General features: G+C 43.4%; 1 protein-coding gene across 1 annotated transcript in view; it reads left to right on the top strand.

Moving 5' to 3' along the window:
* The first annotated feature begins 491 nt into the window (after positions 1–491).
* pkn1a (protein kinase N1a) overlaps positions 492–14,917 on the top strand; it is a 41,177-nt gene continuing 26,751 nt past the window's right edge. Inside the window, exon 1 of the mRNA XM_079729250.1 lies at positions 492–1,342. Coding sequence (XP_079585376.1) covers positions 1,322–1,342 — 21 coding nt within the window. The 5' untranslated portion in view covers positions 492–1,321. The remainder of the gene's footprint in view (positions 1,343–14,917) is intronic.

Genomic DNA, 14,917 nt, shown 5'->3' with positions numbered 1-14,917 from the left:
TCTAATCTAATTTGATATAAATGTCGGATTAGACCTATTTCAATTTTATCCTAAACTGATTTGAGTTTTGCTGATTGGCACACATAGGCCTCACACAATAAAGGTCGGTTCATCAACTTGAACAAAGACATGATGAGCATGGCATGGACAATGTTTTAATATGCTATTAGTAGGTAACCCTATTAGTAACCCTTCTGTAGTATTAGTAAAATCGATCACCTCTTATCTAGCTTAGAGGTTATGATACTTGCGAATTTGGCCTACAATCCTCCATATCCTATAGACAGATGTAGCCAGAGACTTCATAACCTACCAATGAAATGTATAACTTCACACGTTTTTAAGTGTAACCGGTGTAAAGTGAGCCGGCCAATTCTCCTAATTAGTAACCGTCACTCTGTCACGTGACCCGTTTGGGCGCGTCCCCACTGACTTCCAATATTTCCCGAGTGGCGGGAGCGAGCGGCTCGTCTCTGAGGACTGTTGTCGGCGTCCACTCACGTCAGCTGCAGCGCTCGTGTGCTCCTATAAAACGCGGTCCCTATAGCCTCCAACCTCTGAACTACAAAAAGAAGAACGACGTTTTCTCTGTTACGTTCTGGACTGCATGGTTGTTCAGCTATACCTTTCGGAGATCCTTTGTCTTCCTGATATTTGACTGTCTATTGTCTCTGGCGGAAAAAGGCATCAACAAAATTGACAGCAGGCTCCCCCTACCCTGGGAGACAGACTCAGACGTGTTCACCGAAACTGTGGAAGAAGGGAGGCTTTACAGTTAAACGAGTCATTGAACGTCCACTGTGGATGCGTGCTGGTTCAGTCTGGACTTGGCCGAAAACAACGGGGAGTCTTGTTCATGGATGGATTTTCTTTGACTCGTGCTAGCTGACGGCTGTTGGATCCACAATCTGGATATTAAACAATGTCTCTGATGCTGAGGTTTTTTTTCAGTACCCAATCCTCTACGGAGATGTTTTATTAAAACTCTCCAGTCGCCGGTTCGTAGGCTACTTATCGAGTGTTGAATGCTGCACGTTGGCCTTCATTATATCCCAGGAGGTCCAGCTCTTAGGGTAGTGGCTCGTCTAACAATGCGGATTAACCCCCTTGGACCATTGTGTCAATAAAACTACGTCCACATAGAACACTTCCGAAACGCCTGCTATAACAATTTGAAGTAAATCTTCTTGCTGGTTTTAGAAGTCCTGACAGTCGAGCCGAACAAGGAGACGATATAGTGCCGTGAGACGGTCTAACAAGTCTGGAGTTCGTCAGACAGAAGCTAAAACCCCCACCGGTGTCCGACCAGCGCTGAGCAAAGATGGCAAACGACTCCATACAAGTAAGTTAAAATGACTACAACACGGCTATTGTGCTTCTTGTGGGTTCACCATGTTTGCATGTTTATCTCAATACCTATTGACTTCATTCAGTAGCATAGCTGGGTCCATGTCAAGGCCCGGCCATGAAAAAGGATAGTTAGGGTTACATGCTAAATAATGTATTATGGGCCACTTGTGGCAGGGTCTGGAGCCTATCTGGACTCTCCCTGGCTCGTAGACACGCTGTGTGACCTCGGTGTGCGGATATTATCGTGTGGTTTAGTTTCCAGTTAAGCTGTTGTGTTGGTAGTGTTGTGTTCAATACGTCTGGGATCAGTGCTTTGGCACAAAGGCATTATAGTGGTGGCTTGTTTCAGAGGACTGATACACCTGCTACATCAACTTTTACACCTGTAGTGTGAAGGAAGCAATGTTTAATGAGCCTACCGAATGTAAAGCATTCAACACTTATTCATTCAAATATAACTGGCTGGTCTAGCCGGTTTTCATGGCAACGTTTAAATGTATATAATTCAACTGGTGTACACGTTTACACCAGTTGAGTTGGTAGCCCTGTATGCCTTCCTAGTAATGTTGACCGTACCGCTAAAGGGGTGTTTTCCTTTTTCATACCACAGTGCATCTCACGCAATTCAGTGTAGGATTATTTTCAGGCCTAGTCCCAAACTCTGCTTCGAATGATCTCTGGTAGTCCGAGAGTAGCATTTATCAGAACATGTGAATCCTTTGTCATTTCCAGTAGGTCTACTTTAAGTTGACAGAGGATTGTCCGGTCATTGTCGACCAGAACTACAATATACAACCATTGAGATCGGCTAAAAACAACCATAGGCCTATGTTTGAACTGTTGCTTTAAAGGTTAAAAGGTTGCACACCAACTTCTCTGAAGTTCGAGGATATTTAAAAGAACAGGGACAATTACAATAGTATGGTCCTGCCGTTTTCTTATGCTTGGTTCTATTGCCTCAGGGAGAAATGAACCCGTGAAACAAGGCCACGCACTGTTTAATTATGTGGCTGTTAAAAAAAGCGGTATGTCATCCAACTGCCTTTTTAAAAGCATCTGCACAGTGCGGGTTTCCCACGTCAACCAGGCCTAATTCTAGCTTTGGTGCCTTGATGTCCCTGGGCTAGTGTTCAGTTTCTCAATATATGTAGCTAACCTTCAGCCCAGCTAGACTGTTCCAACATCCCTCTCTTGGGAAAAAATAGTCCCCTGCCAGATGCTCATAATCGTAGCTAGGGTTAGCTGTGTTACCCCTTCAGCCATTTTGGCCACAGACCTTAAAATTGAAGCTTTTATTTCTGGATAATTTGATAAGGTCTTGACAAGTGGCCTGCATCCTCTACCCAATTCCGGCAAAGTGAGTAGGTAGACTGTGGGCTGCTACAAATCAATGTCCATCAAACATTTTCAACCGTAAGCTTTAAATTTCTACAACAACTTCGTCTACAATTCTCAGATCCTGCTATTTGCCAGGGAAGTTATTTGCAGGCTGAATAGGACTGTACAAACTGAAGCACACCAGGAAATGGAAACAGGGAAAGTGAAGAGCTGCAAAGCACCACTGACATTTCATCCTCCCCACACTGGGGTGTGCGTCTGTTGTGCCCTGGCCCAGCCCACAGCAGGCAAGTGCAAACCACCGTGAAAGTCAAACAAAGAGCCAGATAGTTGAGGCCATCACCAGCCACTTGGACACCCCCCACCTCTCTCTGATCAAGAAGGCAGAAATAAGCCCTCAGTAAGCTGGCTTGAATGGTCACTGTTGCATGATTCCCTGGGCCAGCAGGTTTTTAAATGATTGACCCATGTTGACCATTTCATGTGATTCGGTTGACCATGTGACGTATGCAGTCACATCATTCCTTCCAGAGATTAATTGTTGTTTTACCCTTGTCTTTAATAAATGTCTGACATGAGCTGTAGAATGGAGGAAGATTATATGCTGCCATCTCCCAAGCATCTCACTTTTGTTGTAAACACAGGAAGAACGATGCAGGGAAAGAAAGGCAGTAACTGTTGCTGTCGTATTTTCAGAAAATTATGGAAAGAGGGTTGCTTGCAAAGCATGTTAAGCATACACATAAATGTCTGGCTCATTTAAAAAAAAAACATGCATGTGAATGTGGGAACTCCGCATGCAGAATACCCAATCGTCCAAATCGCTTCATTTAAAAAGACAACTATTCTCTCACACACACACACACACACGGTTACTCCCATAAAGACAAGTATGACGTTAAGGGAGAGTTATGCACATATCTCCTGACTTTCTCTCAGCAGAACACCCTGTGGCAATGGAAGACTAGCAGTAGCCACTCTCATGCATGGTTGACTGAAGAAGGCTAATGTTTTGGTTCCCAAATAGGCCTACTATTCATCATTGGGCCATACACTTCGTGTTCAACGTGAACCGTGCATGTTTCCATTTGTCTGGCTACTTGTAAGGCCATTGGTGGGAGATTGAGGCGATTCAGGAAGACGGATGTAGTTAAGCACTACATCAGTCCTCTGTGGACATTAACGAAAAAAAATCAAGTGAAAACGACAAATTAACAATAAAATGGACTCATCATAATCAGGTCAATGTAATTAAATTAGTAGCTATTGGCTGATTGGTTTGTGTTTCAGGTGGCTTGTTATCTTTAGTTTCTCTTTCAAACTGTGGTTTAAAGCGATCATATGTTCTGTCATCTAATGATGCATCATAATATTAATTTTGGTCTCGGCTTTCACACATGGGTTGAATAATGAAGGGCTCTATATCTGGATTTTATTTGCTGGTTCTTTTGAGAGAAAGCCCTGTGGCTTTTTCATGCCTATACCAGCATACATGTACAACTTTTTTGATGGTAGTCAACATGAGATTACTGCTGGCTTTCTGTAAAGAAGTATTTGTATGCATAGGCTGAAAGCTGCTTCTAGCTCTCCCTGGGCGATGATTGGTACCGCTGTCAACGGGTTTAGTGTATTTGTAGTGGGAGTGGAACTCTATTCACCCCACAATACCATAGTATAGTAGTTGTTGAGTGCTTATTAGAGTTAGAAGTTGGTGTGAAGTCTTGCTGAGTAACTGTAGTTGCACTGTGCAGCCAACCGCGTGATTATTGATCCTGTTGAAGGCCTATAGTTCTGGGGGCCTGTTTGCTGGGTGTTCTGTGTCCGCGTTAGAGAGACCATCTGTGTGGGTCTCGGCCAAGCTTCAGCAGAGGGTTGGAGAGGAAGGGGTGGGGGAAGGGGCTCTAAAGGCCGTTATACTGATGATTATGCTATTTGCCTGACGCGGGACAGTAGCTTTTATTGTCTTGTACGAGCAGGCCTGATCCTATTCAGTCCGCCAGAGTGTGTTCATTTCCCCCAGTGTCATGGCTGCTGTGGTCAGAGAGACCACGCCCTCATGGTCTATTTTGACCCTGATGTACCAATTGACACAGCCGAGACATCCAATGAGCTAAACAGCCTTGTCCAAATTTGCAGCAAAAACATTGCTTACAGTTATAACAGAGATAACTATAAATTGTGTGATACATATTGGGTGGGGGGGAGATTTTTTTTTTTGTTGTGATGTTGTTGCTATGGTGATGGTGTTTTGTGAGGTAATGATTTAGTTACTTTATTCCCTATTGAGTTACTGGGATAGTGGTTCTGCTATAGTTGTTACCAAGGTGGTGCTACTCTGGTACGTTTGGGATTGCTATGGGGATGTTGTTGCTGCTCTTGTACAGGTGCTGTTGCTATAGTGACGTTGATGCTACTCTGGATGATGTTACTGTGTTGTCATAGCATCCTTGTGGAGTGAATAGAGGACGTAACCTGAACATGATACTAGAAGGGCTGTCTGTGTAGTATGTCTGGATTGTGTTTGCCTGTGGTAAGTAAGTTTGTTGAGTAAGCTGCTCTGCGTTCCAGTCACAGTGTATCTGTCCAGCAAAGCTCTTTAGTTGTGCTATTCCAGCTTTACATTGGTTTACATTCCCAGCAGCTTCATCAAACCACAGTTCAGGGAGGGTTGGCGTTCCCTGCTGGGAATTTTACTTTGTTTCCTCACTGTGCAAACATCCCATCATTGTTATGATGTCATAGCGACACGCCCCTGTGTAGAGAGAGAGACACACACACACACACACACACACACACACACACACACACACACACACACACACACACACACACACACACACACACACACACACTGTTATGAAATCACCTATCCTCTATCACATGCACTGATGACATACTTGGCAAGTTTATGAACCCATTTAACTTGCTTTTTTTTTTTTTTACACAAACTTGAAAAACTTTAACTCAAAACGACACCTAGATCACATTTTCCTCGTGAGCGTCAGCTTTTGCAGTGCATTACTTGAGATCTTAAAAAATAAAGAATTAAGCAATATTTCCTCATGAATTTATGAAAGTTGGTGCAGAACTGGCTCTAAGTTGGTCATCAACGGTTACCTGTCCCCCTTAAATTGGTCCACAACAGGCTTTTTCCAGTCGGTTACCAACAGTTACCATTCTCTCTTGCCCCCCCCCCCCATCCTTCAGGGAGTGCCTGAGGCAGGGAGTCTCCCCTCTGATGGTAAGCACGCCCTGTGAATGTTGGTACCATCACAGCCGTGTTATTTACCAAAAGCACGCCTGTATTTAACAACAAACAAGAGGTTTCAGGCACAGCACCTTGGCCCTTGGGTCGCCACCACACTAGCCCTGCTCTCCGTTGCACTCTCAACCTTTGACCCCATCTCATTAGGGCAGTGCCCGGCGGGCCCCAGGGCAACAACATCTAATCCCAGCGTCACGGCTCTGCACTGCTGTGCTATTTTAAACAGCCACTTAGCTTGTAGGCTAACTAACAAGATTGTTATTGGGAGGAAAGGCTTAACCTGCATCACGGCAAATTGCTAACAGAAGTCTGTTAGTGCCAAGTGTTTGAAGAAGTTTTAGACTTGACAGGATGTAGCACTTTCTAAAGGAAATCCGTTTCTACGTTAAAATGGCTTTTGAGCTTGATGATGAAATGCTTACAGTGCAGTTCTATGTATAGTACAATTATATCTTAATATAGTACAATCATAAATAAACCGTACACGTTTTTAACCAAATGGAGTGGTTCTTCTGCTTTGAATTCAAGGTTTCCAAAATCTATGTGTTTGTGAGTTGCAAGGACGAAGTGGTTGTCCTTGAACATGGCCACTTTTTGCTGTAGAGAAAACATGTAATTTCGGTTTTTAAAGATCATGAGAAAACAAAAACAGTAGAGGGCTGATGACTATATCTAGAGTCCTACCTAAATGTTGATATCAATATTGATGAACTAGTCTGCTCTGGCATCAACCAAGAAATGTGGAGTTGTTTTTTACCACAATACACGGCTCTAAACAGAGCTCTGTGGCTCCCCCCTCACCCTAGGTGGTGTGCTAGTAAAGAGCCTATTTACATAGCCGGTCAGGACCCCTAATGGGCCCCCCAAGACACACCTCTCCCCCAGGGGCCCTCGAGTGACTCACACACCCACAACATACGGGAGGAAATGTGCTCAAATGTATTTTAAAAGAGGGGGTTAACATTACATTACAGTTGTAGCAGTCATCGGGGCTATTGGCTGCCTACCTCAATCCGTGTGGAACAGTCATAGCATGTAGTAATGAGCATGCCATGCCATTATCCCCAAGCAGAACTTGGTGCACAACCTGTAATGATGTCTAATTGGTTCTCGCTTGGAGATGATTAAAAGCTTCCATTTTCCTGATAAAGCCGCTGCTTGCAGCCACAGTTTTTGGTTTGTTTATGATTTATATTTTGTAGTCCCATGGGAAGGGGGTTACAAATATGTTCTAAAATCTGTCATGAAATGAGGGAAGATATACAGACTTTACTTATCCATGCATCTTCCTCCATAATAATGCATAAAGATGTTATTTGCAACCTTTTATCAGATGTGTAGGGTAGAGTGCATAGGTATATATCTGAGGACTTCAATTAACGTTTGAACCCATCTGGTTATTGTTTTAAGTTTTTCCATAGCTTTTTCCATGTTAACGCTCCCACCACCTGTGCAACTAGTGCCAGCAGCCCACCACCACCAGTGAACACGTTCTCACGGGTGGGAGCGGGAGCTGCTATTGATTATCCACACCACCATGACATGACTCTAACCACTCTGGAGACTGATCCCCGTGCCGTCAATATGTTTCTATCATGCTCAAAGCAGGCCAGCCTGATAATGCCCTCCATGGCATTATCCCACATCGATCTCACCAACGGGCGATGATGAGGGGATTGCTGATAATGGTGCCACCGCGGCCATGTCACTTTCAGCATGGTGCCGTTGACAAACCAGGTTCTGTTTGGCCCCCTCCGACCGTCTTCAACACTGAGCTACAGTTCGGGGTCTGTGGGTAAAATGATCCACCGTTTAGTCCTTCTGTTATCCTTCCCTCCTCCCCCCCAGCAAACCGTTCTCACCCTATCCCTCACTCCTAGCCAGCGGACACAACAGCTGTCGTCCCCCTCCTCCCTCCCTCCCTCCCTCCCTCCGTCTGGTGGCTGTGTTTCGCTCCATGCTATGACTGCCCTTTATGTTTTGTGTGCCTGTTGCTGAACGCAACTACCGGTATCTACTGGTCGATATTTGCAGATACTGCAGTATGAGCGTTTGTATCGTGATGAAAATGCATGCTCTGCAGAGAAGGACTGATGATTAAGCTGTTTTCGAAGCATGTAGTGTGCAGCACAACCTTCCTCAGCCCAATAAGTCATTCAAGTGCTGCACTCTTGTGCAGTTTTAGTATTGCATTAAGTGCATTTATTGCATTTGTTTATGCAGTCATGCGCTGCATTTTCAAACAACTTCTTCATGTTATTGTTGACAAACTAACTGTGTTGGTAAGATTTTTAGGTTAAAGCTAATAACTGCGTGTTAGGTAAAATACATAGGCCAATGTGGTTTATGTGTATCCCTTTAGAAGGCATGTGGTCTTGGGCCCTGTTGTTAAATACAAAGAAAAGTTATAACGGAGGGTAAATGTTTTGGGTGTGTGTATAAATATTGTATTGGCAAGTCAAATGCTGGAGGCAAATATTTAAAACAATGTTTTGCCTGAAGATTATCTAGTGTGTGTGTGTGTGTGTGTGTGTGTGTGTGCGCGCTTTGTGTCATATCCTGATAGTGTTTCTCCTGGTATCTTTTAAATAGACCCAAAGACTTATTAAAGGCCCAATACAAACAATCCCTCTGGTTAGAAAGGGCAGGAGATTAAGTTAGCCAGCATTTAGCCCTAAGGAAACCCAGCAGCTCTTCCTGGAAAATCACAAGCATGTATAACCCACAGACACGCACAACAAGGACACCCTTTCCTCACATAAAGATACCCCACACATCCTCCTACGTCGTTTTACCTGCGAGCCAGAGCTCAAAGCAGGTGGACGGGCAGGTGTCTGGTTTATTTGTGGACCGTGACTGAGTCAGCATTTTCTCAGCCGGTGTCCCAATAAAGGTGTGCCTGCCGCCACCTTTACTGCCTAAAGGCAATGCTCCGTCTGTGGGACTGGCAACCTGTTCTCGGGAGAGCTCTTCCATGGCCAGGCTGCCGAGGTGCGGGCCTGATGTAGGGCACAACCATGGGGGTCGACTGGCTAACCTGCATCCGAGGATGCCATGGAAACAGCTGCAACAGAAGGAGCTTCTGCTTTTCATTGAGGGATTTGTAGCCCTAGGCCATATACTCAATGAGGTCATTTACATTGTGATAATGATTTCTATGATTATGATCAATGATCTTCTAATAATGACTTACTGTTGATGAACTTGGTACTCTGTGCAGTCAAGGATGGTACATCAGTGGTTCAGGATTAGATTAAATTAATTTGTCATTTTAATGTAACATTGCACAGCTCTCTACCAAACTTTTTATTTTAAAGCTCTTAATGCAAGGTTTCCCTAGAAGGCAATGAAGTAGCAAGCAATTGTTTTTTATTCGGGCTGTCATTAGAAAATGTATTAAAAGGCTTTCATTTGTTATCACTCAAATTCACTATAGCCTGCATTAAGCCACTGTTATTCAATCAATTCCTACCGCTTTCCATTACCCGAAACACCAAGCGGCATAATGTGATCAAAAAGACACACACACACACACACACACACACACACACACACACACACACACACACACACACACACACACACACACACACACACACACACACTCTCTTGTTTATGTGTCTAGTACTTTATTTACCAGGAAGCCAATCCTCTCTCTCTCCCCATGTGACCAGGACAAGTGCAGATCTCCTTACCCAGCATCAGGCTATGTAAATCTGGAATACAGGTACTTGGCCTAAATACACAGAGCTTAGATTTGTATTATCGTTTTTTAACATCCTAAAAGTCAGCATAGCCATATTGCACCGGATTAAGATATTTCAAGCTACGCTTCTATTTATTTATCAGACGGCCCTTTCCAGCGCTCCACAGTGCAGTCGGGTGGTCTACCAAGATATTCTATAATATTGTCGACAACATGCAAGCCCAGAAGCGGTTTCAAATAGTTGTGCATGTTGAAAAAAATCTTTAAATCGAAATCAGTCAGGTCGATGACGCATCCTCGTTGAATGCTATGGGGTTAAAGTGAGTCCCCTCTACCGTCTATATGTTGTTCTAGTAATTTGTTTGGCAGTTGAAATTATCTTTCAAATGGCCCCACCAACCCATCCAGCCCCTGCATGACTTTTGACTGTAAAACCTTCAACACATTAACACACTTTTATAATAAGAACTGAAACACACACACTTGCACACAAACAAACACACACATTGTGTAACGTCTTTTGAGTCCTGTGATAAATGTCCGTTGCTACTGACTCACCATGGATTCACACGATCACTGCATGACGACACAAGCCTGTGGTGGCTCTCACAACACATGTGAAAATACGATTATGTGTGGGTTGCGTCACTTTGCGTCAGATGGATCTAGCGCCGTCATCTTTGCTTGATCAGGTTGACTAATAGTGTGTTGTAGTTTGACCATAAGCTAATACACAATGCCATCACTTAGCCCTCTATAAGCCTTATTATCCAATAGTAATTTGGAAACAATGAATATATTATGACGTTTGCAGAATACTGGCGTCAATTTGCTGTCACTTATTTCTGAACCTTCATAGACGCCACATCTCAAGGAAGGTTTTCGCATTAAGTCTATAATGTCGAAAATGCAAATGAGCATAAAACATCCAATCCGTTTTGTCCCCTGTTTTGGGGCATTCAGATAGATTCCAAATTATCGTTATTCAAATATTTTGTGAATTGATATGTTTTTTATCAATTAGTAGCCCATTCTTTTTTTTTTTGGTTGCTGTGGAGACGTGACTAGAGATGGTTCCCATTATAAGATTGTTAATTTAACACAAACCTAACCCAAGGCATCACGCACATACACACACGCACACACGGTTACTCCCATAAAGACCAGCATGACGTTACATCAGATTTCATCGCCCGTTCGGCCCGCTTGATGGGAGACATTTAACGTGTTCAAATAGGCCTATATGTTTCATCTGCAACAGAAAGACGCGCACAAGGGAATGAGTGAAGCCAAGTGAACCGCTTGCAGCACAAGTGTCTTGTGATGCTTAAGGCTTTCCATTATTGCCCCCAATGGACGAGTTAAACAAAGGCGTTCTCTGTTGGGACGGTTGAATACCAGACCGGATGTTCCACTTGGCACCATCATAAGTTGAATCCAAAAACAAACAGATCTTGTATAAATCCTGCTGACTCGACGCATGTTACAAACTGCACTACTTTGTGCCTTGGCAATAGTTTTATCCACACTTGTGTATATTGGTAAATCTACTTTTTTTTTTCCTTAACTCCTATTCATCATGGCTGCGAGATACGCCAAAACACGTTGTTTCGACATTGGCTGTTGTGGTGCTGGTGAGATGTTGATGAATAACACCTAGAATATCTTTACACAAAATCTTCATGGAGCTCAATTCCCCTAGTGTTGTTACCATTGCATATGAACAAATTGACATGTCCCCCCCCCCCACATTGATGTTTAGTGACCTAATCCTTTGTAAATAACAGTTAACTTGGACCTTTCAACTTGTGTTCCCAGGATGCTGGGCAGAGTTCTGTACCTGACATAACTGTGAACTGCAAAAATTGAATGCTCCGGCTTAATGTGGAGCATTCCTCTGATATCTCTGCAGTACACTATTTCTTTTTTTTTCAAAGAATACAACACCTCCCATTCGATCCTCTGCACATGGCGCTTTCAGTCAAACACGGAACTGACTTTCCAGTCATTAGTCATTGTTATGGAGGGTTCCCTGTGAGTCCTCTGTGAGAAAACTAAATCCAATACAAGGCAACATTTATCATGAAAACGTGTATCAATGAAAGACATTGTTGAATGAGCACAATTTAGCTCCGCATCTTGCACATTAGTTATGCTAGTACAGGAAATGCCCAAGACAGGAGTTTTCCATTTAAGGACTGAAGGAACGTTGGAAAATCCGGTTTATCTGGTTGATATTCTACAGTTGAAAGCCAAAAGAGATTGGATTAGACTTGATGCAGACAAGGAACTCTCTAGGCTCTTCAGTCTTTTCTTTTCTCTCCCTTTCCCTTCTCCTTCCATATCTCCTCACAACTTAGGCATCCCAGGAATGCCTGCAGATGATTCTGAACATGAGTCAGACTTGTGTGTGTGTGTGTGTGTGTGTGTGTGTGTGTGTGTTTGTTTGAGACATGGGGTGGACCTGCACTCTCTGCTGAACATGACGGTTTACACTGAAGTCCTCCTGTGTTACTGATCTGAGTCCTCACACTGCAATCAGTTCAAGCCACTGTAAACCTTGGACCTACCTGGGATCAGTGAGCATTAGCTCTACAGACCTATTCTTAGCAGCCTTCTTCAAAGACATGGCTGTCAGCCGACAGTAACAATGAGACTACCGAAAGGGAAAATTGGCTGCTCAGGCTCATAAAGTACCGTCTGTTAATCAAACAGCCGATAAATATTAACAAAATAGTTAAGCAGATAAACAGGAGCACATTCAAACAAATGAAGAATTATTTATAATATAATATATAATATATATTTATTGTAAAGCACACCGTCTCACATTTAATTGGGATATAATGCATTTTATATAACGTATTTCCTTAATGCATAAGGTAGTGCACCTGCTTCAGGGGCCTGGTTAGCTTCCTTTTTGGCACATTACTCTTTACTAAAGAAAGGTATGAGCAGTGTTCAGCCAGCCCTGTGCATTCAATGAAGCACACGTTATACCGTACTTGACACATAATCCTTAGGGGTCTATCTATTGTCTTACACCAAAGGTCTTACTCATTACGTCTAGGGTTATGTAGTGGGGCCGCAACAAATAGATTGTGTATGCCAAGCTAGTTGTAGAGGGGGAGAACTAAACACACAGACCAACAGAACTGACGTGCAAGGATTTATTTTAGAGGAGATCCCTCAATACTAAAAGGGAATCATCCTTTCTTCCAAATAATTCTAGAGTAGCAAAACACTTGGGAGGATACATACATTTTTTGTCATTTTTTTTGACTCGAAAATTATATTTATTTCAACCACACAATTTGTAAGCATACTGTACAGCCCTACATCCCAACACTAAAACTTTTCGCTTTTGATTACGATAGAATCCGGGTAATAAAATGAAACGGGGAGTCTGGGGGCAATCCCCAGAATAAATAAGTAGAGTACGGCAACCAATACAAACTCCTGATATGAAAGCAGTTGACACAAACAAGGTACCTTACAATGCTGATGGGAAACCAGAGCCATATTGAATTCATGTTGTATGTTTTATTATTATTAGTATACTTTAATGGATTCAAACATGTTCACTCCTATCAGCAAAACAATTCAACAATGGTATGAGAGCAATACACTGTCCTCTTGTACATTATTGATTCATTCTATAATTCTTAGCCCCCGGCATTCTACATGCAGTCCCTAATCCCTTTCTATTACCTGTTGGCTGCTGTTCCTGCTAAGATACAGACGCAATCCATTTTTTCCCCAAAATACTTTCAGGTTTATATTCCTTAAAATGTGTTGTATTTGAAACTGTTGCAGTGCATGTCCTTGTTAACAGGAGGAAAGAGGGAAAGCTCACTTGGAAGACACAAGCTTTAATTACCTAAGATTAAGACGACCTTTCATAAAATGGTGAGCCTTAATCACTGCCTTGAACTTCAGCAAGCTAATATTCAAATTAGCCCCGCCAAAAAGCCAATCATGTAACACATCCTGATCCAAAACAAGCTACATGCACTCAAAGCATATTTCCCACGACATCCACCAACTCTTAACTTGCTAGCTAAGTAATCAAACTGCCCAAATAGTTAGCAACTTTCGCCAGTGATATGGGTATTCTGACAGGATCTCACTATGAATATTCGCAACGTTAATGACTAAACCGTTTGAAGTCATTACTCACACTTGTTCCACTACTCCCTTATGAAAAAGTTCAGAGGTCATGTCACCTGTGTCCCCCACCAGCGTGGTTGCCTGTCGGAGCATGGCACAAAATAATTTAATCAAAAAAAGTTATATTGTCAATTTAGTGTGTGTGTACCTTGACACATTTCATCCAAAGGCAGTCTATGAAGCTCCATTCTGCTGTAGTCTGTATTTAGCCCATATAGGGCGACTCTAAAAGGGCTGCCATAGCAATCATACCATACCATATCACGCACGCGAGGACAGACCCGGTTGAATCACACAGGGCCTGACAATGTCCCTACCATTGAAAAGCTCGCCTCCCACCTACCAGATCACTACACACATGCATGTATTTTCAAATAGCTCACAGAACCCTCTGGAATGTATATTAAGGCATGTTTATGTATCGTGTAACACATTGTTGTTCTCTGTGCAGGCATGTTTTTCATATCCACAATCCTCACCAGCACCATTAACTTTTGCAGCGAAGTCTGCTGGTTCTACTACCACAGACAGTTGGGAGACATATATTATTTCATAGCAGCTGTTAACAGGGAGATGCCGCTCAATCTTGTGATCCGTTCTCTATTCCACTCCATTCTAAAAGTCCACTTTAAAAATCTATCACTTTCTTCAATTTAATACATTCGCTCACAGTCCGCCCACCGGGAATGGGCCCGTCGCCATGGGTTACCGCCCTTGGGCTAATTGACAGGTGGTCGGGCTTCTCACAGACTCTTTAAAGAGCTGGGAACAGACGTGATTGGCAGCTGTCGGGGCCCAAACAGTGACGACGAGGCATGTGTTGGTAGTGACAGGCATTGAACGACAGACTGCTGTGCAGCAGGGGGGGGGGGGGGGGGGGGGGCCTCCTGCCAGGCAGGGGGGCCACAGACGAACCACAGGTTGTCTCCTCGTCTTCACCAGAGGCCGGGCCGCACTGAATGACGGATCCAGCCTGGTTGGCGGGCTCGTGTTGTGTTATCTGGCTCCAGCAGTTCTGAGAAAGGTTGTCGTCGTGGGGGGTCGCATAGAAGAGCTCTGATGGTGGAGCCCGGAGGTGAAACTTCGGT

This window comes from Pollachius pollachius (assembly GCF_949987615.1).
Source record: "Pollachius pollachius genome assembly, chromosome: 2".
Taxonomy (NCBI): Eukaryota; Metazoa; Chordata; class Actinopteri; order Gadiformes; family Gadidae; genus Pollachius; species Pollachius pollachius.
This window is presented reverse-complemented; position numbering and strand designations above follow the sequence as displayed.